At 36.9% G+C, this 22,407-nt stretch overlaps 1 protein-coding gene across 1 annotated transcript in view; it reads left to right on the top strand.

The window, feature by feature from the left end:
• Nucleotides 1-536: 536 nt before the first annotated feature.
• The window catches only part of LOC140120064 (atrial natriuretic peptide receptor 1-like), an 82,250-nt gene continuing 60,379 nt past the window's right edge, over nt 537-22,407 (top strand). Inside the window, exons 1-14 of the mRNA XM_072139427.1 lie at nt 537-717; nt 1,331-1,436; nt 5,094-5,226; nt 6,228-6,351; nt 6,440-6,544; nt 8,027-8,129; nt 8,880-9,025; nt 9,556-9,628; nt 12,096-12,225; nt 16,109-16,195; nt 16,327-16,470; nt 18,031-18,152; nt 20,347-20,488; nt 21,815-21,863. Coding sequence (XP_071995528.1) covers nt 664-717; nt 1,331-1,436; nt 5,094-5,226; nt 6,228-6,351; nt 6,440-6,544; nt 8,027-8,129; nt 8,880-9,025; nt 9,556-9,628; nt 12,096-12,225; nt 16,109-16,195; nt 16,327-16,470; nt 18,031-18,152; nt 20,347-20,488; nt 21,815-21,863 — 1,518 coding nt within the window. The 5' untranslated portion in view covers nt 537-663. The remainder of the gene's footprint in view (nt 718-1,330; nt 1,437-5,093; nt 5,227-6,227; nt 6,352-6,439; nt 6,545-8,026; nt 8,130-8,879; nt 9,026-9,555; nt 9,629-12,095; nt 12,226-16,108; nt 16,196-16,326; nt 16,471-18,030; nt 18,153-20,346; nt 20,489-21,814; nt 21,864-22,407) is intronic.

Here is a 22,407-nt window from a genome sequence, read left to right as displayed (position 1 = left end):
GTGAATAAAGTTTTGTCAAATATGGACCCAGTCATGAAATATCCACATTTGTGTAGTGAAGAATGAGAATAAGTCCCCATCCAGACCACTTCGCCATGCGTTTCCTTTCCTTGCAGTGCTGTCTAGCAAGTGTATGCATGCAGGATTGTTATGCGAGTTTTTATTTTAAGATGGAAATGTGAGTACAATAAAAAAAAGAATTTTATCTGATTTACTGTAGGGCTACATTGTATGCATTCATTCTTTTCTATAGAAAGGACAGCAAGGAGCTATATAAAATATCTCATTCTTTGTCTGCAATTTTGCTAGTTGGCTATATATTTAATCAAGTTTTATTGTTGGAGAATTCCAGTTAAGACTTTATAGCCGCTAGCAGTGACACACAGTTCCATGCATCTACATATTTGTCCACTAGATGGAGATCATGTTGAATAATATACACAATGCAATAATTCCTTGAAAGTAAATTGATTTTCCAGCTGAGCACATCCAAGTTTCCCCTCTAACCATCCAACAGTCAGTCCTAGGGGAGAAATTACAGCAGCAACAGCAAGAACAGCATCACATCTGGCTGTGTATCGCAGGCACAGCACCATTTCTAAAGAGCTCCCTTGAGACCATTAAGTAAATACCTAGAACTTGGATGTAATAATCTGCTCTCCTATGAAAGGCTTCAAATCATTTCTTTTTCAGGTGCATCTCATTGGAAGTTTAATGGTAGGTGCATATATTATGTGGACTAAACTTTGTTTGATGTATATAAACTATAACAAATTGGTATATACTTTTGTAACTTACAGATAGACAAACAACAAAAAATAAGACCACAGTAATGGAATTTCCTAACATATTGTAAGATGTTATAAAAATTTTGCTCTTTTTTTAATTATTTCTAAATAAAGTGCGGAAACCTGTCATATCCTCTTGCACAGTTGTAAAGCTTTCAGGTGTTGCCAATATTTCCTTCATAAAAAATATTATATATTTTTACACAGCTAAATCACTTCATTCAAAGTAAACTGCTCCATTTTTCTTAGGGCAGAAATCATCATTTTTGGAATATAGTTTATTTTGTTTATAATTACATCGTACATACAGTTATAATTTTGGTCACTAATATAAAACAATATAAAATGATATACAGTATATTGCAGGGAGCAATGAAGTCTATTGCATCTGCACATGACGAATTATTGATACATTTTTCAAAACAGATTTAATCCACAATTAAGAAATAATATAGTATACCGTTACTTTAAGTTTGGCATGATTGGCATTAGGCCATTATTTCTATTATTTAATTCAATTACTTAGAATTTCTGTTGTTTAGGTGATGATATCGAATTTAACACATGCTTGGCATGACTTGGACAACACAGAATATGACTGCTGGCCACTGGAAAAGCCTGATGAAGTTAATATGATTGACTGTGGGGGTAAGGTCACCTTAAAAAGCAATGATCTGAATCTATAAAAACTGCAAATTTGCAAATTTCCCACGAATGTAGAACTGGTCACAATGTTATTCTGTTTCTCAATGCCTGGAACTGCACTTTGTTTTATTATTTGCAGGTTTTTCATCCCCAGGCATATACCTCTTTATACCATTATATTTTAGGACTATATTTTCACTGCAATTAATGTAAGGTAATGTAAGCATCAGAATAGCCTCTTTTACAGTGGATGAAGTCTGGTAAAATCCCTGCATGGCTGTAGGGAATAAAAATATCTGTCATCAGCACAATACCAGGGAAAAGTTACACAGCTGTGAAAGAAATATTTGCCCCCTCCCTGATGTCTGCTTCTATTGCTTTATCGTAATGATTCATTATTTCTTGTTTCTTAATAAATAGATACAAATAAATAGATACAAATAGGCACAAAGTTACCTAACAAAGTAAATTATCCTTCACCCATGTGAAACTATTAAAATAACTTGAACAACTTTTAGGTGCAAGAATGTGAATTATCAGTACTAATAGTTCAATAAAAGTCTTTCAGACCAGTGGTGTCTTTTGCAGGACCGCATTCCCATTTCAACAAATAAATGTTATTGTTTCAATAATGAAAATGTACACAATTTTCCAATATACTTTCTGTACCAATTTCTCACAGCTTTCTAGATCTCTGCTTGCTGTCCTGCTATAGAAATATTCTATGTTTACTTTCAGTGGATCTTAATCTGTCCAATGGCTTGTGCACATGTGTGACATGACCATGGACAGATTTCTATCCACTGAAAGTAAGCATAGAAGCTTCCTACAGCAGGACAATAAGCAGAGATCTAGAAAACTTTGAAGAATTAATGCATAAAGTATATTGGAAAATTGTACAACTTTTCATTACACAAACAATATCAAATATTTGCTGAAAATGGATGACCCCCTTTAAGTTTAGGCACATTACTATGTTTTAATAAGCAAGTATGCCTCATTACCCCAAATAAAAGAATATGTAGGGAAGGGAAAGGGTAGTAAGTGGTAGTAATGTCTATAAAGTGTTTCAGATATCATGTAACAGTTTCAATATATTAGAGCAGATAAGAACATGTAAGAGTTATGTGTTATTTGCTTCTCTTTAACCCCTAGGGGACACAGCCTATTTTGGCCTTAAGGACGCGGCCCCATTCTTCAAATCTGACCTGTGTCACTATAAGTGGTTATAGTTTTGGAACGCTATGAGATATCCATGGGATTTTTAGATTGTTTTCTCGTGACACATTGTACTTCAAACTAGTTTAAAAATTTGGATGATATCTTTTGTGTTTAGTTATGAAAAAAAACAAAATTTGGAAAAAATTTGGAAAAATTCTTTATTTTCAACGTTCTAAATTCTCTACTTTTGATGCAGATAGTCATAGCTCCCAAATAAATTCATAACTTACATTTCCCAAATGTCTGCTTTATGTTGGCATGGTTTTTTAAGATTCCACATATTTTACTAGAATGTTATGAGGCTCAGAATTTAGGTATCATTTTTCACATTTTTTGTAAAATCACCAAAACCTGTATTAGATGGACCTGCTCAACTTCTAATTGACACTGAGAGGCCTAAATAATAGCGAGACTCGTAAATTACGCCATTGTGGAAACTACACACCTCAACGTATGAAAAACCACTTTTAAGAAGTTTGTTAACGCTTTACGTGTTTTATAGGGGTTAAAACAAAATGGAGGTGCAGTCTGCAAATTGTAATATTTTTTCACAATACACCCATTTTGGGTGGAAAATTAAACATTTACAATGGATTAAATAAAAAAAGGCTCCACAAAGTTTGATACCCAATTCCTCCCGAATGCACCGATACCCCAAATGTGGTGGTAACCTGTTGTATGGGCGCACGGCCGGGCATAGAAGGGAAGGAGGCGCCATCCAGATCAGATTTTCTATGTCACATTGTACAGGCTATAATTTTTTTCTTTTTTTTAATGTGGACCTATAGGGGCTTATTTCTTTTGCCACATGAGATGCACTTTTCTGGTACGTAATTTAGGGGAATCTATAGGCTAATTGGTGAGATTTTATTAACTCTTTGTTGGTGGAGGAAATGAAAATCATCACTTTTCAGGAAGATTTTTATGGGTTTTTTTTTTTGCCCGTTTACCATACCATAAAAATAGTATATTATTTTTATTCTATGAGTCGCCACGATTACAAAAAGACCTCATTTATATAGATTTTTTATTTTTTTCCCATTTTTACTACATAAAAAGTAATTTGGCAAAAATGTTGTTAATTTTAGCATCACCGTCTTTCATATGCATAACTTTTTTATTTTTTGCCTCACAAATCTGTTTAAGGGCTTATTTTTTGCGAGAAGGATTGTTCTTTTTAGTGGTCTTATTTTAGAGTGCATAACATTTTTTAAATCCCTTTTTAGAGCATTTTTATAGGGTATTAATTGAAAATGATCTTTTTTATGGAGCTTTTTTTGGTTTTGTTTTTTACGGGGTTCACTTTGCGGAACTAATAACGATTGTGTTTTATTATGCAGATTGTTACGGACGCAGGGATACCAAATATGTGGGGGTTTTGTGTATTTTATTCAATTGTACTGAATAAAAACCAATTTGGAGAAAATCTTGTTCATTTTAGCATCACCATCTTTTCATATGCATAACTTTTTTATTTTTCGGCTGACAAATCTGGTTAGGGGCTTATTTTTTGCGAGAAGAGTTGTTCTTTTTAGTGGGCTTATTTTGGAGTGCATAACATTTTTTAAATTACTTTTTAGAGCATTTTTTGATAAGGTATTAATTAAAAATTATCTTTTTTCGGAACGTTTTTGCGTTTTTTTTCTACGGCGTGTACCGTGCGGGTCCAGTAATGATTCTGTTTTATTATACAGATTGTTACGGACGCGGCAATACCAAATATGCGGGGTTTTTTGTGTTTTTGTGTTTTTTATACTTTATTAAGTGTTTTTATGGGAAAGTGACATTTTAGGGGCTTATATTTTTATGTATTTATTTTTTATTTATTATAATGTGTAGTGTTAAGTGTTTTTGCATATTTTTACTTCTACATACTTGAACTTAAACTAGTGATGCTCTGATCACTGGTTTAAGTTCAATACACTGCTCTACAATACTATTTTATTGTAGAGCAGTGTAAACTGTCTGAGCAAGCTTGCGCATGCTCAGACAGTTTACAGCCAGACCCGGAAGGGGTCTGGCTGCCATGGAGACCGGGCAGCTCCGGGGCACATGCCAGTCCTCGGAGCTGCCCAGAAGTGGATCGGATCCCCCGGTAAGCGGCACGGGGGATCCGATCCACAGCGCAAACACCCTTACACGGCGCGGTCATGTTTGACCGCGGCGAGTAAGGGGTTAACACCCGCGATCGGAGTTGGCTCCGATCGCGGGTGTTAGCGCAGGCTGTCAGCTGTACTAGACAGCTGACAGCCGCTGCTTCTGGTACCGGCTCCGTTCGTGAGCCGGTGCCAGAAGCAGGACGTTATAGAACGTCCCCGTGCGCTAAGCATCTAGCGCCGGGGACGTACTATAACGTCCTGGTGCGCCTAGGGGTTAATATATGTAATTGATATTACTTTGGATTGTTTTTTAGTTGTTTATTTATTTCTCATTTTCAAGGTCTGGAAATGGCATGGGTGCTCCGGCCACCTGCCAAGGTGTCTACAGGAGAAACTTTTGATGTCATCTATTCTGTGACAGCTTCTGATGACTTTTATCAGTATGCTGTGACTAATGGCATCCTATCACACAGGTAGATGATACAACTATATAATCTGTGTATTTTATTCAATATTATTTCATATGTAAGAGGTTAAACCTTTTAACGCCTTTCACTTAGGGATCTTTCACATTGGTGTTGGTGCTCAGCTTGCATTGCAATTTGTCTTCATTGTGTCTGTTTTTCTTCTGTTTTGTCTCCATGTTCGCAAAAGAAACTGAAGGTTTCACATTGCTTTGAAAACATCATACCTAGGTTTTCAGCCTCAGTGCAAAAAGCGGATACTTCATCAGTTTTTTTCAGTTTTTTTTGCGGACCCATAGCCCTCTATTCCTTCCATGATCCACACCCATGAAAAAAATAGGACATGTTTCATATTTTTTTCCACAGGCAACAGATCAATGAAAATACAAGACTTTGTGAAAACACCCGTTGAAAACAAAGGCTTTGTTAGGCATTCATGACCATTTGTCAGAGATAATGACATCCTCTTGATACATTGAGCGCCAGGGCCCTCTCAGCTCTAGGAGCCAGTTTTATATCAGCAAGATGCAACAAGATGATTGGTGATCGGGGTCTGTAATATGATTGAGATTGTGGAGTCCAGGAGGAATTATGTTGATTGGGTAGATGCTATATTTAGATGTCAGCCAAGTCTCAAATATTATGAAAAAATTGTCATGATATATAAAGTTGGTCCAAAGATATAAGATATTCAAAGAGGAGCATAATGTAACTGCAAAAATTTTGTGCCTCAGGATGCAGATTACATTAAATCTTATACAATTTAAATTGAAAGGCAGGGGACATGCAAAACCACTCTGCTATTCCAACCTTACCTTATTGAGAGCACATGGAATAGAGGGGACTTAGGACCCACATTTTATTGATCAATGGGCTTTCAGTGGTGGGGATCCCAGGGATGAAGGAACATACTGGATGTCAATGTCAATTTTACTGATGAGGAATTAGTAGTCAGCTAACATAAGTATAACACAAGATTACCATATTTTATATTTTTATACATTTATAAGAAATGCTGAGTCTGCAAAAAGATTTTGTGAGGAGCAAGTATGCCCAGCAAATTGGAAAGATGTGAATGGGGAAAACTGCTGCATCCATCATGCTAACATCCATTCTTGCCCTATGTCTTTTATGGTAAGTAGAACTAGATTTGTTCCATATACTTCTAACACAAGCAAATGCTAAAATATGTTTACATCTTTTTATTAATTCATACATTCAGGGAAAAGGTGGAATCTGTGGTCCGTGGATTCCAGACGATGGACAGATATTCACACACACCTTATCTACCTCAGGAAAAATAACACAAGGGAACTGGTCCGCTAAGGTACATTGTTGAACATTGCATATTATTACTTTCATATTCCTATAGTCAATTATTGTACCATGATGGGAAATGATTATTTGTGTAATTTTCAGACCCCTTTAAATTTTTCACTCTTTTTTTATTGCAGCCAATTGGTACGATCAAAACATTATTGTACACTCTATATCCCATTTTGACACAAAAAAAACATAAATGTAGATATTTTTGCTAATTTATTAAACAAGAAAAACTAAAATATCACATGGTCATGAGTATTCAGACAATTTGCTCAGGATTGAGTATTCGGTACTGTATTGACTGTACTAGTATTGAATTTGTACATTCATGAGTCTTCTTGGGAAAGATACAAGTTTTTCACACCATGATTCGGGATCCCCTTCCATTCTTCCTTGTAGATCCTCTCCAGTTCCCTCAGGTTGGATGGTGAACATTGGTGGACTCTCCCAGAGATGCTCAATTGGGTTTAAGTCAGGGCTCTGGCTGGGCCAGTCAAAAATGGTCACAGAGTTGTTCTGAAGCCACTGTTAGTTATTTGAGCTGTGTTTGGCTGGATGGCCAGCAGGAGGAAGAGTTGTGGCTGCCCCAAACTTCTTTAATTTAATGATTATGGAGGCCACTGTATTCTTAGGAACCTTGAGAACTTTAGAAATTCTTTTGTAACCTTGGCCGCAGTTTTTGATACATGGAGAAATGCCAGAGAACCCCCACTGTACACCTCACCTGTCTTGTCATGTCTTGTCTAGTTGAATAAAGGGGCATTCCCATTTCAGCAAATAAATGTTATTGTTTGAATAATGAAAAGTTATGCAATTCTCCAATAGACCTTCTGTATCAATTCCTAACGGTTTTATAGATCTCTGCTTGCTATCATTCTATAGAAAGCTTCATTGTTTATTTCGAGAGGACAGACATCTGACCGTGGTCACACAGGTGTACAGAACGTTATCGCAAATGGCTCTGATTACTATCTATGAAACTAACGAGCTGTGCACCTGTGTAACCAGTCATTCTCCTGTTTAATTTGATACCAATTGAATTGTGCTTCTAGATGCCAGAGTTCTGGAGATATAGCCATTTGAAGTTGGCTACTGTCAAGACGTAAATAAACAGCCTTTCTATCATAGTAAAAGCTGATGTATATTTATGTGGAGCGGTCGTGAGAGGTTAATAATGGATACTAATTTATAACTCCGGCTACAGTTGCAGTGTACAAGAGTGTATACATCACTTTGTACTCTGTACTCCAGACCTGCTTTGAGAGGCCTGTAGAATTCTCATGGACATCCTTCATTTTCCCAGATGCAAAAGTAGAAGTGCTTTTAACTATCATCCAATGTGCTTTAGTAATGTTTGTGTGTTTTTCATTATTGTTATAAGGTTATTTTATGTTTTTTTTATTGTAAATGTTTTTTTCTTTAAATTGATACATTTGAGATATGAGAAATTCTTCATTCTAAAGTTTTGTTTTCTTTCATTGTTCAGGTGGTTTTAGTTCATGCTGGTGTGACATCTCTTATTGCCCATATAAGGATTGGCAAAATGCAAGTTGCTCTTGAGGCAAAAACTTTGGTGGTACCTTTAGTAGGTATGAAATACATTTATATATGTAGTATTCATCATTATCTGGAAACAGTATACTTCTCATTCTGTACCTCTAGATGTAGGAGTCTACAGATGATTTTCCAGCACTTATTTAGTTCATTAAAGATTCCAATCTTTATTGCTAAAATACCATATCCACAAAACATTTCAGGGTACATAAACCAGCATAGCGATTAATGTCTTTCGGTTAGAACCCAGTCTTAGTCATGACCTAGATGTAGTAGTGCAATGTCCCTACCAACCATGTGTGCAATACCAGCTTTAAGCACTGGTCAACAGCAGCTTGCACTGTGTACCTCACCACACCATGAGTGTGCAAAAAAAGACCTCAACTGGGGCCATGAACTAGCTGCAAATTGCGGCTAGCTTGCAGCCTAAAAATACGGTTGTGGCCTTAATCTGTACAGTGCATTTAACATATTCTATATAGAGCTGAACTTTTGGTTTAGTAGTTTGATCTATTTTTGATTTTTTTAAATATTCACATTTTATGGTATAAAGTCTGTCTAGCAGTATTCATATCCACTCGGGATTTTAGATTAGATACGTAGAGGGGTTTTCCAATATTAAGGATAAAAACCCTAAGAGGACAGTATTTGGATTAAAATAGCAAAAAAACACATACTAAACTCTTTAGAGAGCTATCTGGCCTCCAGTTTCTGGTGAGTAGGGTATTTGTTTTTCTAATTTTACACTAATGTTAGCAGAATGCTAAAATATCTTTCTTTTGCAGTATGTGGTAATGGTATGTGTGAGGAAGAAGAGGCATGCGCTACGTGCCCAGTAGACTGTGGGGAGTGCAGCCTCCCATCTGACATTCGAATGGCAATAGCAATCCCTGTGGCAGTTATAATAGCAGGCCTCATTCTGTTTGTTGTGGTAAATATCTATTTTGTGATATTTGTCTATATATCTATATTTGATATATTTCTAATTTTAATGTGCTGGTTATTAGAATCGCCACCACAACTTCACCTCCAAGTTCCCTTTAATATGTGCCACTCCAGTGTTTATTTTTAGATCTATATCGTCATATCGTCAGATTGGCAGTGTCAGGCTGCCTTATTCTGGTCAGGCCCACCAATTTGACAGAGCATTAGGTTTTCTACAATAACATGGGTAGTTCTGAGCTAGAAAAGCCTAATGCACCTCTGACAGTAGATATTCAACAATAATACAAACATACATAAACATAAAAGAAAGAATATTGACAGAGCTTTTACAATTATGGTGTGTGTTAGTTTGGTACTATATCTATAAAATAGCAGTACCCAAATCTATTACATGGATGGGAATTTTTTGTGCAGCAGCAACCCGCTTCTGTTTGATTTTAGATGTATTTTCATTTCTTATTGATTACTTTATAGGACTTTTAAATTTCCTTAAATTTCTTATTGATTCTTTTATAGGGGTTTCAATATCAAAGACAAAGATTGTTTTGGGATGAAAGCTGGATCATCAAGTATAGCGATATTAAACAAGGTAAAGACAAGTAAAGCCTGTGAGGCAATGTAGTTTTCTTTGAAACAATTGACATTTCCAATGTTTTTGGAGTAGAAAAGACTGCATGATGGTGATATAGAATATATGGTGTATACACTGGCAAAGGAAATTTAGTCCGTGGGTGAGATTAATGTGCTGCATGTGTGGCAGATCTACAAAGCATGTCCACTTGTTGACATCTGTTCACACAGTTCTTACTAACAATCTTACCCATCAAATTTGAACCGAGACAAGACCTACATTGTAATAGAACTTGGCATAAGGCATAACATGGATTTGTTTAGTATGTTGGCTATAGAAGTACCATGTTAGCCAAAAAATTATACTGTGATCTCAAATACTTTTGGCCCCTTCATTAGGATTGTTATCATCAACTTCAATTATCCAGTTTTTCAGAGAGTAAAAATTCCTTGAAATTCAGCTTGATAACTTTAAGTGTCAATAACATATAGGACTCATCACATGGACACACTTCAAACTCCCCAGAAGGCTGACAAATTCTGCAATCCTGACCAGTCAACCTTATTGCTCTTCTTTGTGTAACAAAAATCAGATTTAACTCGATCTTAGTAATGTCTCACCTCATGTAGAACAGGGAAGAAACTAAACTATTTACAGGCTGGTGTCCACTCCTTTTGGAAAATACCTGGTGTGACTATATCCCACCACAATATTACTAAGCTTCATGTTTAGTAAATAAGTCATGCCTAAAGAGAACCTGTCACCAGCGGGTCCCCATCCCTACAAATCTCACAAAGTTTATTTATACGTCTTCATGCAAGTTCCACTGATGCCTCTATCCGTAGGATTAGAGCAACCATTCTTCCAAAATAGACTTTCATATGTCGTCTGTTCCAGTCATCGTGGTGGGTAGCTCTAGTGTACAGTCAAGCTACCCAGCTATACTCACTGATGGTGACACTGCTAAACCCACTGAAGAGAATTTCTGAGGGAGAGGTAAAGAGGACAGTTGATTTCTCTTCACATAGCCAGTGTCAGTCTTACTGCCCTTCCTGAGGGAGTGGTTAATGGTGTAACAGAGCTTAGTCACATACAACCACTGTCTCTCTCACCCATCCCACAGAGGTCTCTCTTTTAAGGTTCCAACAAGACAATTAATAGAATATCAATTCCCATAAGGAGCCTATTCCTTTTTGGAAATACATATTAATCTGGATAAAAAACACCATCATTTTAATAAGCATTTTATAAGTCATGCTTAAAGCATAATTTTTATATTGTGTGTAAAGGGATGTTGCAAATCTTTTTCTAATATACTTCCAATTCTGCTTAATTTGTCAAAAAAATTCAAGCTACTGCCTCCCATATAGATGCGTATTCCAGTCGAAGAAGTGCTGTGTACAGCTTGGAGTCTGTTCCTTCTTAAATAGATATACTGGTTTTGTTTTAATCCCAAATAATGTAAGGCTTCCTGAACGTCATGCTTGATTTCAAGGGAGCTAAACGAGGCATGGTTTTCCTTATCCCATCCTGAACAACTTGGCATATTGTGCCTGAAATATGGCAGACTTGTACCAAATATCTAAACCAATAGATTCACACATCTCTAAAAAGTTTCCATCCTTTAACATTTTTGTATTTTTTTACACAAAAGTATTTAACATCACAGAATATATAACGTGAAGTAATGGAAGCCCATATTGGCTCTGTCCGATTTATACAGTGCCATAAAATTGTCATGTGGATAGCAAGTTATACTAACCTAACTGCGGTACATTGTTTGATCAGTGCAGCGTATATCACTGTTGAATAATGCAGAAACATGTGCTATTGCAGTGTGAGAGGACATACTTTATACAGGGTTAATGCCAACTTTGTCTCAGAATGTTATAAACAACTAGCCATCACTCCATGTTGTTCAGTGAAAAAAGGGAGATCCTTTATTCACTTATGTTATGGATCTTGGGTAGAGATGAGTGGACCCGATGGTCCACTTGGCCAATCGTAGTCATTGGCGTCAATTTGGCTGTTTGCCCGCCAATCCGGAAATATGTCTGAGTCAGACGGCCAAACCCCAACCACGAACCCGATCATTGGGTCCACTCGTCTTCTCTAATCCTTAGTAAATGAAGAAGCAATTTTCTTGAATAATAAAATATACCACAGCATTTCTTGTTTTAACTGGCACTTTTCATTTATAAAAAGTAATTTTGTTATTGAATCTTATTTTATTTATATCTTTAACTATCTACTATTTTTCACAATATTCAAGTTTCATGATGAATGTACTAAGAAAACCTACACTGCTACATCTATAGTTTTATGTTTTTTGTGTATGTAACACACAATTGTGAAACAGCATTATGCTGTGTACCTCTTGTTCCATAGTTATAATTATGAATTTACAGAAATGGGTATATTGTGTTAAAGTGAACCCTGTGATGTTGTTATGAGATTACATTCCTATCTTCGGATCATTCCACAGCTGGGAATCTTACAGGAAGCATACTCCAAGCTGCCAGCACATCCAATGCCAGTTGTATCACTACCCTGAGCTCCTGCACAGCGGCTGTCAGCACATCCAGAAAGCAATTCTTCACCAAGACTGGCAGATAGTATGTCTTTATCAATCTTATTTTCTTCTCTCTAATTCGCTGCAGTAATTCAATTGAAATCCTTTTCTTTGCTGCACAGTCATCAATCTTATTAAATCTGATATACCCTTCTTTCCTTGTAGGTTTGGGCTTTAATAATATCGGAATAATTCAATACCAGTTTAAATTAACATACGCTGGGAATAAAATGTTTACACAAAATAGAGCTAAATAAGTCTAGATGGAAACATTAAGAAACTAAAAGGTGTTTAACTGAAATAGTAATAGTATTAATAGTATTAAAAACGCAACGCTAAGCTCATGAATCTGTATCTGCTCCATTCCGAGTTCTGCACAGTCCTCCACACTCTGCATTTTTTAATCTATAATTTTAGTCTAGGTGAGTGAGTGGCTATACTGATGTTCTATATGGGTAAATTCAAATATTATTTCATTTCAGTTGAACGCCCCTTTAATGTATATACTTGTCACAATTCATATTGGAAATAAATATTTCAGATTATGTCAGTAAAATTTGTAATATACTAACTTTAAAAAAACGGACGGGAAGGTAGACATAGTTAAGGGGGTTGCCCACTGTAAACACGTTCCAGCAAATAAATTAAGTTAGTGCTGTGCAGGGGCCCGCCATCCCCGTCATCCAACCTGACACATGTCGGATGTTCACCACTATATACGTATTTATACGTAAATCTTATCCTGCATTGATGTAAAGTGCACAAATCCATTCCAAACAGCATGCAAAAGACAACACGATCTGCACAACTCATGATTTCCTGGATACTGAAAGTGCCGACCGTGTTGTCTTTTGTATATTATATACATGGTGTATGGTGTTTATATACTGTATATGTATATATATGTTGTATGCTGTATGCGACAGCCTGGATTGCGATAGTTGGGATCCCTGATGCAGGCGACGTGGCGTCTATAGAGCTTCCTCACCTGCCCCTACCTCGGTCACCACCCCCTTCTAAAGGGGACTGTATCTGTGTATTTTCTCTACATGTGGGCACATGAGTGTATAAATGTGTGTGAGTGAATAACTGTATGTGTATGGATATAAGTGTGCCTGATGGTAATTTGCATGTGTAAGTATACAAATATGTATATCTTTAAGTGGGAAGGATGGCCCCATTCAGAAGCCTGCTCTGGGGCCCTGCCACTCCTAATTATGCCCCTGCTGCTGTGTAAACCACCCAATAACCCGTTCTATTTTTCAGATCAGCATTGAAGACAGGGAACTTTTCATACGCTTTAAGGGATGCCATAAAAAAGTACAATCCCAATTCAGGGCAGATTTACACATGCTCCATTACTTATCTAACTTCATGCTTCTGATGATTGATTATTACCCCCATGGAGTCTATTACAGCTAACCAGCAAGAATTACTTCCCATGTGGAACACACCTTACGAAAAAAGACAAGCTGTTTTTTTTTAAGTAGTGTTATCCCTGTGCCTGTTACTGCATTATTACAATACTAGACAGGGATGATGTTGTGTCTGAAAAATGAATCTTGGAAAGAAACTATATTGTCAGCATTACAGGGTCAGCGTCTAGCATATGTGTATGGATAGTATTCACAGTACAACATTTATTATGTATATATAAGAATAGAGCACTTAAAAATAGACGGATTGCCTACAGCAACCATTCAGATGGCTGGTAGCTATTATTTTGAAATTGGAGGTCGAGGCAATTGAGAATCCAATGAAGCTGTGTTTACAGTCTTTAATTCTTGTTGGGATGTAAGGATGGACACAAAGACACAAATAATGGCATGCCAAATGCCAATAGTCACCACCATTCCACAATTAATTTTTTATCTTTAAAAAATAAGATGTCTGTTATAATGATTTCTCAAAATGCTAAAAAAAATATTTTTGTTACAATTTCTGCAGTAAAATGTTATCAGGGTGCCCAATGACCTTGTCCATGACATGTTATAGCCTGTATATAGCCTGCTAGCCCCTAGTATATAGCTTGACATCCCCTAGTATATTGCCAGCCAGCCCCCATTATATAGCCTGCCAGCCCCCAGTATATTGCTAACCAGCCCACAAATGCCCCTGTAAATAGTCAGCCCATGCCCCAGTATATAGCCAAGTATATAGCCATCCCATGCCCTAGAATATAGTCACCCATGTTCCATTATATAACTAACCCATTTCCCAGTACAGGCAGTCCCCGGGTTACATACAAGATAGGGTCTGTAGGTTTGTTCTTAAGTTGAGTTTGTATGTAAGTCGGAACTGTATACTTTATTATTGTAACCCTGGTCAAAATTTTTTTGGTCTCTGTGACAATTGGATTTTAAAAATGTTGGGTTGTCATAAGAACCAAGATTAACAATAAATATTAATTACAGACACATTTGATAACTGTTATAGCTGTTTATTGTAGCCTAGGACTAAAGTACAGCAAATTACTAAAATCCAGAGGTCCGTTTGTAACTAGGGGTCATCTGTAAGTCAGGTGTTCTTAAGTAGGGGACCGCCTGTATATAGGCTGCCAGCGCATGCCCCAGTATATAGCCTACAACCTCATGCCCCAGTTTAAAGCCTGTCAGTCCCTAGTATACAGCCAGCCCATGCCCCAGTATATAGCCTGCCAGCCCCCAGTATATAGCCTGCCAGCCCCCAGTATATAGTCAGTCAACCCCTAGTATATAGCCAGCCTGCCCCCACAATATAGCCTGCCAGCTCCCAGTGTATAGCCAGCCAGGCCCCAGTATATAGACAGCCATTTCCCAGTAATGTGCAAAAGATTCATAACTTGGGACTTTTTCAAAAAGTCCTTTAAGAAGTCACATAGTTACCCAGTCCCCTGCCGGTGTATGTGCTGGAACTTTTTATGCATTTTAAGGCTTTTTTGGGACTTTTAGAAAAAAAAACAGAGACAGAAAAAGACCATAGAAAAATGTATTAAAAGTCCAAATCCACTTTAATGAATTTGATGGACAGCAGAGCTCCAAAAACAGACATAGAACTGTCCCAAGGAGCCTGCCTAATGATAAATAACCCCCAGAGGTTGCATGTACTTTTGTAAAGTGTCTTCTGTTGCTCCATCTGCATTCTGCATTCAGCTGACAGGCTGAATTCAAATTATCATATCTCCAGAGCTCTGGCATCTAGAAACACAATTCTGTTGATAAATTAAAGAGTATTTACCCTGTAATATTATATGTGTTTCTAGGTGAAACACAAACAGAGTTATCCACTGTTAAAGTAACAGTGAAAATTAATATCTGTAATTAAAATTATTTTTTATTTATTTATGACATATATTTATTGTATATATATATAGCTGTATAGCAGTCATGATGTGGTAAAACATTTGATCAAAAGCATACAAATAAATCCAAAAATATTTTTTTTTCCAAGTCTCAAAATTAAAATGATAAAAGACTAGCCAAATATAGTAAAAATAACCTTGAAAAAAAGCAACCTTGACAGCACAAAAAAATTAGAAAATAATTTTTGTCTATTCTCCCACAGAAAGGGATTTTAAAAGTTATTCAATAAGTTTCATTGAACAAAGGAAGACTCTGACACAGATGTAACAGCTAGGATGCAGAGCTGACTGTACTCAATGTCTACACTGAAGACTAGTATGGTCTCCTTCTATTTTACAAAAAATGGTACCAAATACATCCTACCACCCGAAACTCCCTGCCTGCCAAGCAGTGCATTCAGTCCATAGAAATACAATATGAGTTAGTACTATGTGGGGGAGGAAAGGGCAAAAAAGTCTTCATTTTTGTTGATTTTTGTAATGGAATGGGGGATGGGACTTAGTCCTTGCTACTTTGATCCAAAGACATCTTGTAGATATTTCATTGCTTTCTGCTTATTATTGAATCTTCAATATCATTTCTTAGTGATGGGAGAATAGTGGCTATTAAGAAAATCCCAAAGAAGACATTTACACTCTCCAAAACAGTACGGAGGGAAGTAAAGCAAATTCGGTAAATGTTACTCCAAGCAGTAGATTAGAAATTGACGTTCTTGTTGTTTTATGTGTTCAGTTGGTGTTTGTTGTCAAACAGTATTCCTTTTGTGCCTTACATTGACACTTACTTAAACAATAACACCTCAGGGACCTTGATCATCCGAATATTTGCAAATTTATTGGAGGTTGCATTGAAGTTCCAAATGTGGCCATAATAACAGAGTACTGTCCCAAGGGAAGCTTGAATGATGTTTTGCTGAATGAAGATGTTCCCCTGAACTGGGGTTTCAGGTAATTCTATTGTTTACCTTATATTTTTTTATTTATCTAGTAAATTACAAAATATTTAGAAATATTATACATTAAAATGAATTATTACAGTGGAAAGCATACTGACAGTGGGCCACGGGCAAAATACTAATGCACATTCAGTTACACAGTTTGCTCACGACAAGCTAATACAATGTTCCAAAAATGCAAGCACAACACAACACAATTTACATTACACATTCCTAAGTGCCACTGATATTTTGGTAAGTCCCTTAGAGAATCAGTACAACAGTTAACGCTAAAATGCTCCTTATACCCTCTGACGTGCAGTTTGGGCCTTAAATTCTCCCTTATGCTACATGTTTACGATTACGGTGGTAACATTAGATTCCCGTTTTTCTCCAGCACTCTTTGCAGCATCTTTTTTATAATTTGTTTTTATTGGTAGCCGGAATACAAGAAGAAAACAGAAATGCAGTCCTTGTCACATTAATAATATGCTTGAAAAAGGTAGAGAGCAGTCCAACAGTAGGTCATACGTTATTCATAAATGATGGTAGTCTTTGCAGCCTCTGTCCTGCTTTTCTATCCACATTTTAAGTCTTAGGCCAGAGCCACATTTGATAGAATTCTTTCCTTGGTAGTACACAGTCCTCCAGAGCTTTATGCTCTATGGAGAGATTTTAGTGCAAAATAAGACCACTTTTACATTTATTTTCGGATCCACTTTAAGCTCTCAATCTGCCTCTCTTTATGGTAATAGATATTTTTAGCTCTGATGTGACATTCATAGGGCAAGCAGATGGCTAATATTGTTCAAAGAGCCATAGGGGACACATCCACATATCACCACATTTGGCTAGTCTACATGGTATATGCATGTACACACAGTTTCTACCAGTCTTACGGTATATCACATGCATTTAGGTATGGGATACATTTAGGCAGACATCTATTGCTTGCAACAGACCTGTATATACAAATTTTAAGCAGTATCTAATGAGATCGAGTAAAATGGCTACCCCCTGTGGCCTCGCTACTGTGAACTTGCTTATTTTAGCAGTGTTGTAGTAAAAAATTGCAACTATGCATTAAGATGAATAATGATGACTGGAAACAGCGAACATTTGAAATAAGTCATATAAGCGACTCATTATGTATAGACAGAAATATATAGTAATTGTATGATGTTCACCTCTGTCTAGAAAATGCAAAATATATGAAAGTTTAACTTTTGTTTAAAGATAAAAAGTCCTAGATCAAAATATCCTTGGACTTGCACTTTGTGTTGACACATCATACCACTGTCTCTAAAGAGAGTTTGCAATTGCTTACTTAGGGGTCCATTAATGACCTATGCTTCAAAGGGAGTCTTTCAGTATTGCTTTGCATAGCAAAAGGTGTGAGGATCGTCCTTGTAATAAATTGGTAACTTCTTCTACCCACATAAGTCTGTCTCAAATCATATGTGAACCTATTTTACAAAGGAGTTTGGGACATGTTCTCTTGCTTTTGAAATAGTTCTTTACATATATTAGAGGTAACGTCTCATTACATCTCCATTTTATCATGTGTCTTTAGGTTTTCTTTTGCTACTGACATAGCACACGGCATGGCATATCTGCATCAACATAAAATGTACCATTCAAGGCTTAAATCCACAAATTGTGTTATTGATGATCGATGGGTTTGCAAAATTACAGGTAAATCTTGACATTAACTGTCTACTTTGATGGAGTCAGTTGACACCCACTTTGATTTTTCCCATGATTCCCATGTTCTTCATGTTATTTTTCTTCAATTACATTGGCTTATATTTGTCTAGAATGATCACTTTAAAGGGGTTGGTTACTTTACCTTATGTTTTAGAAATGTGCATGTAAGTGGGAGGGGCAAGATACTAGGTAATTTAACAAAGAAGATGGAGGGTAATTTGATCTCTATTTGTCCATGAACAATCACCCTACCAGGACCTTATGAGTATTCACGTTGTTCATGTGTTCTGTTGTAAAAAATATAAATATTTAATGGGGTTTGTTAGTATCCTGGAATATTTCACTGTACAGAAGCTTATAACCCAGCATCAGCATGGGTTTATGAGGGATCGGTCTTGTCAGACTAATCTGTGTGGCTTCTATGAGGAGCTAAGTTCTAGACTGGACCTGTGGGAGGCTATGCATGTTGTGTATCTGGACTTTTGAAGGCGTATGATACAGTGCCACATAAACGATTGGTACATAAAATGAGACTGCTGGGACTAGGGGGATATCTGTGCATTTGGGTTTGAAATTGGCTTAGTGATTGAAAACAGAGGGTCGTCATTCATGGTACATTATCAGATTGGGTTGAAGTTACCAGTGGGGTGCCACATGGGTCAGTATTGGGCACCCTTCTTAATATTTTTATGAATGACCTTATAGAGGGTTAAGGCTGCAGAGTCTTATTATTTGCAGATGATACTAAGCTGTGTAAAGTAATTAATACCAAGGCGATTGTATAGCATTACAGAGGGATTTGTAGAATGTGCAGGAATGGGTGGATAAATGGCTGATGAGGTTTAATGTAGATAAAAGTAAGGTTATGCACTTGGGGCATGTAAACAAAAAGTACAATTACTTGTTAAAACTTCATCAGAAAAGGACTTGGGGGTATTGGTGGATGGTAAACTTCATTTTATTGATCAGAGCCAGACACCTGCTAATAAAGCAAATAAAGTTATGGGATGTATTAAGAGAGGAATAAACTCTCACGATAAGGACACAGTTTTGCCCTTATACAAATTCCTGGTCAGACCACACATGGAATATTGTCCCTCATTTATCAAAAACATGTCGGACAGAATTGTGGTGTACGTCCTTTTTTGTGCAAAGTTTTTCTGTCTTGTCGGACACAGTTCAGCCGAGACACAAAACTGACGCAGACACTTTATAAATACATGTGCAAGCAGTTTGCAAGTTCTTTCTAGTGCAAAGTGAGACAGAAAACTGGCGCAAGCACTTTAATAAATGTGGACAATTGCATCACTGTTGAGGTTACCAGTGTATAAAAAGGACATAGAAGAACTGGAACGGGTGCAGAGGAGAGCAACCAAGATTATAAGGGGTATGAGGGGACTAGAATACAATGTCAGATTATACAACTTGGGGTTATCTAGCTTAGAAAAAAGATGACTGAGAGGATACCTCATTACTATGTACAAATACCTGAACGGACAGAACAAGGATCTTTCCAAAGATCTTTTTATACCTAGGCCTGTGACCAGGACAAGGGGGCATCCTCTATGCCTAGAGGAGAGGCGATTCTACCATAACCATAGACAAAGGTTATTTACTGTAAGAGCAGTGAGACTATGGAACTCTCTGCTGCAGGAGGTTGTTATGGCGGACTCTATGTAGATAATCAAGAAAGGTCTGGCCTTTCTTGAAATCAAAAATATCACAGATTATGGGGAAAAAACATTTGTTTAATCTTATAGGTTGGAATTGATGGACCTACATCTTTTAATGTCTTTAAACTACTATGTTATGATACTATGATGAATGTGGGATCAAGGTCCTGCCAGGTGATTGTTCATGGACAGATAGAGATCACATGACCCTCCATCTATGGCCATTTCATAGTCATATATGTCTGGCTGATGAGGTAAAAGACAAGAGGCTTCAATTAATAAAGCGTTGCAGAAATTTTAATATATGTATGTTGGTAAATTACCCAATATCCTGCCCCGCACACTTACACACACATTACAAAAAAATATGAGGTAAAGTGGCCAACCCCTTTAAATGTTATGTCCACAAAGGTAGGATAACAAAAAGGATTTCACTACTATACTCCATCAAAGGCTATAATTTATCTCATATCCATCCATGTATATACTGTAAGTTTATTTCCTTGCAGATTATGGTTTGAACTTTTTCCGCAAACCTGTTTCTTTGGGAGATTATGATGCTTTTCAAGGTAATCCTGCTCAGGTATACATACCCCCAGAGACCCAATCTGTGTCCTGTCATGAAAAATCTGCAGCTGCTGACATGTCCAGGTAAAGTATCTGCTTTCTCATTTTCTGGAAAGCTAAAGCTCCTGTTCAGTTTTAACGGCTGTATAAACTTTAATAAGCAGTTATTCTGTTGTAGGGTTTCCTGCCTGAAAAATAAAAGGGAAACCTAAGGGAGATTGATATCATTGATAGGAACTTTACTTAAAGGAAACTATTCATCAAGAACAGGATAATAAACCTTACTCACCCCACCTATGTGCCTTTGTTGAAAAGTCCAGTGCAGGCATACCGGCTTAAATCTTCCTCCTCCCACCTCTCCAAGCTTTTTATGCCTTTTTTCTATGTTGACTCCGTCCGTTATCAGGTCCCTGAAATAGTGGCAAGATCTGCAGATACCCACAGAGTGCTCACTGCTAAATTCATCATGCAGTGAAAGGGACAGCATTCTGGTCAGGACAAGGAGAGGACTTTCTGTCTCCTGACAGCCTGGAGAAAGGGTGACTCTCCTATTCAGAAGGGACTTTTTGTCTGCCATTTGCATATCAGAAAAAAGTCTGTAATTAACCCATTCCCGACACACGCCTTAATAGTACGGCGTGCGTCGGGTGCATGGAGAGGGCTCACGGACTGAGCCCTCTTCATAGCCGGTAAGTCTTTGCTGCATATTGCCATCTTGGCGAAGATCGTCGCTCCCTGTCTTTGGGTCTCATTTTAACCCCTTCATTACAATGTGAGATTTGCAATGTGCAAGGTTTTTTTATGTTTCTGTATACATGACTGCTTGTTTGAAATAAACACAGTGATTTGAGTGCAGCTTATGACTGTGTATTGTGTCATTCTCTGTGCCTCTTTCCCAGTGCTAGGAACAATGATCTATAAATTTGGCAATCACCTTAACATTGTAGAAGGTCTGTTTGAGCATTAGATAAAGCTCTTTAACAGAAGAACTTGAATATACTTATGATAATAGTATTCAACCCTAGAACCCTCCATAGTTTGCTGGTGAGCATTAAGGTCAACAACATTTCCAAGCACAGGTGGAGACAAGTCCAAGCACTCTTCTAGCGCACACACTATGATGTGGTCAAGTGGCTTCATAGTGTGTCCGTTTTTGTCTACCCACATTGTTACACATGAAGAAGAGAGTAAAGAGGTGCTTCAGGGAGTGTCGGAGGTAAGTACTAGGTTTATTATTTTATATATTCTAGTATAAGTCAAGTGGGGCTTTGCAGCACAAAAAAATGTGCTGAAAAACTCACCTTATACTCGTGTATATATGGTAACTAGATATTTTGATGTTTACAATCCCAAATATTTAACCAAACATAAATTATGTCAATTAATTTTTTTTTTTAATTTCCTTTTCAGTTATGCCATTATTTTATTAGAAATAGCTATCAGGAATGATCCTGCTTCGGTAAGAAATAATTCTTACAATTTTGTTAATATGATATCTATCAAAATGTACCAAAGTTATAGCAGAAAGCTCTTATTTTAAATGCAATGGTTTTACTTTTAAAGGGAACCTGACATTTAAATTAACCCAGACAAAATAAGTACTTCTTAAAAAACTATGACTAAAAAGCATTGCCCTTATCCCTAAATAGTTCTTTTCTATGGCTGCAATGTTACTAAATCAGTTTGTAAACTTATATGCTGCACACCAGAGTCCAATGATATTAATGGAGTCCTATATATTCAATTTTAATTGTATTACCCTGCTTCCTTGTTACTGATTGACAGGTCTCACTGCTAGGACATGCCACTGTATGGAACTGGTACTTAGGGAGCATCTTTACCAATATTCAACTACAGACATATAAACCTCTGTTTACTTATCATTAGGTGTAGAAAAGTTTTGTCAAATGTTTTATACAGTGCCTTGCCGGAATGTTGAGAGAGAGTTCTGTTAAGCACTTCATGTTATGTGACCGAGTTGATGTCATCTAAGGTCCTTTTCT

Source organism: Engystomops pustulosus, chromosome 1 (genome assembly GCF_040894005.1).
Source record: "Engystomops pustulosus chromosome 1, aEngPut4.maternal, whole genome shotgun sequence".
Classification (NCBI taxonomy): Eukaryota; Metazoa; Chordata; class Amphibia; order Anura; family Leptodactylidae; genus Engystomops; species Engystomops pustulosus.
This window is presented reverse-complemented; position numbering and strand designations above follow the sequence as displayed.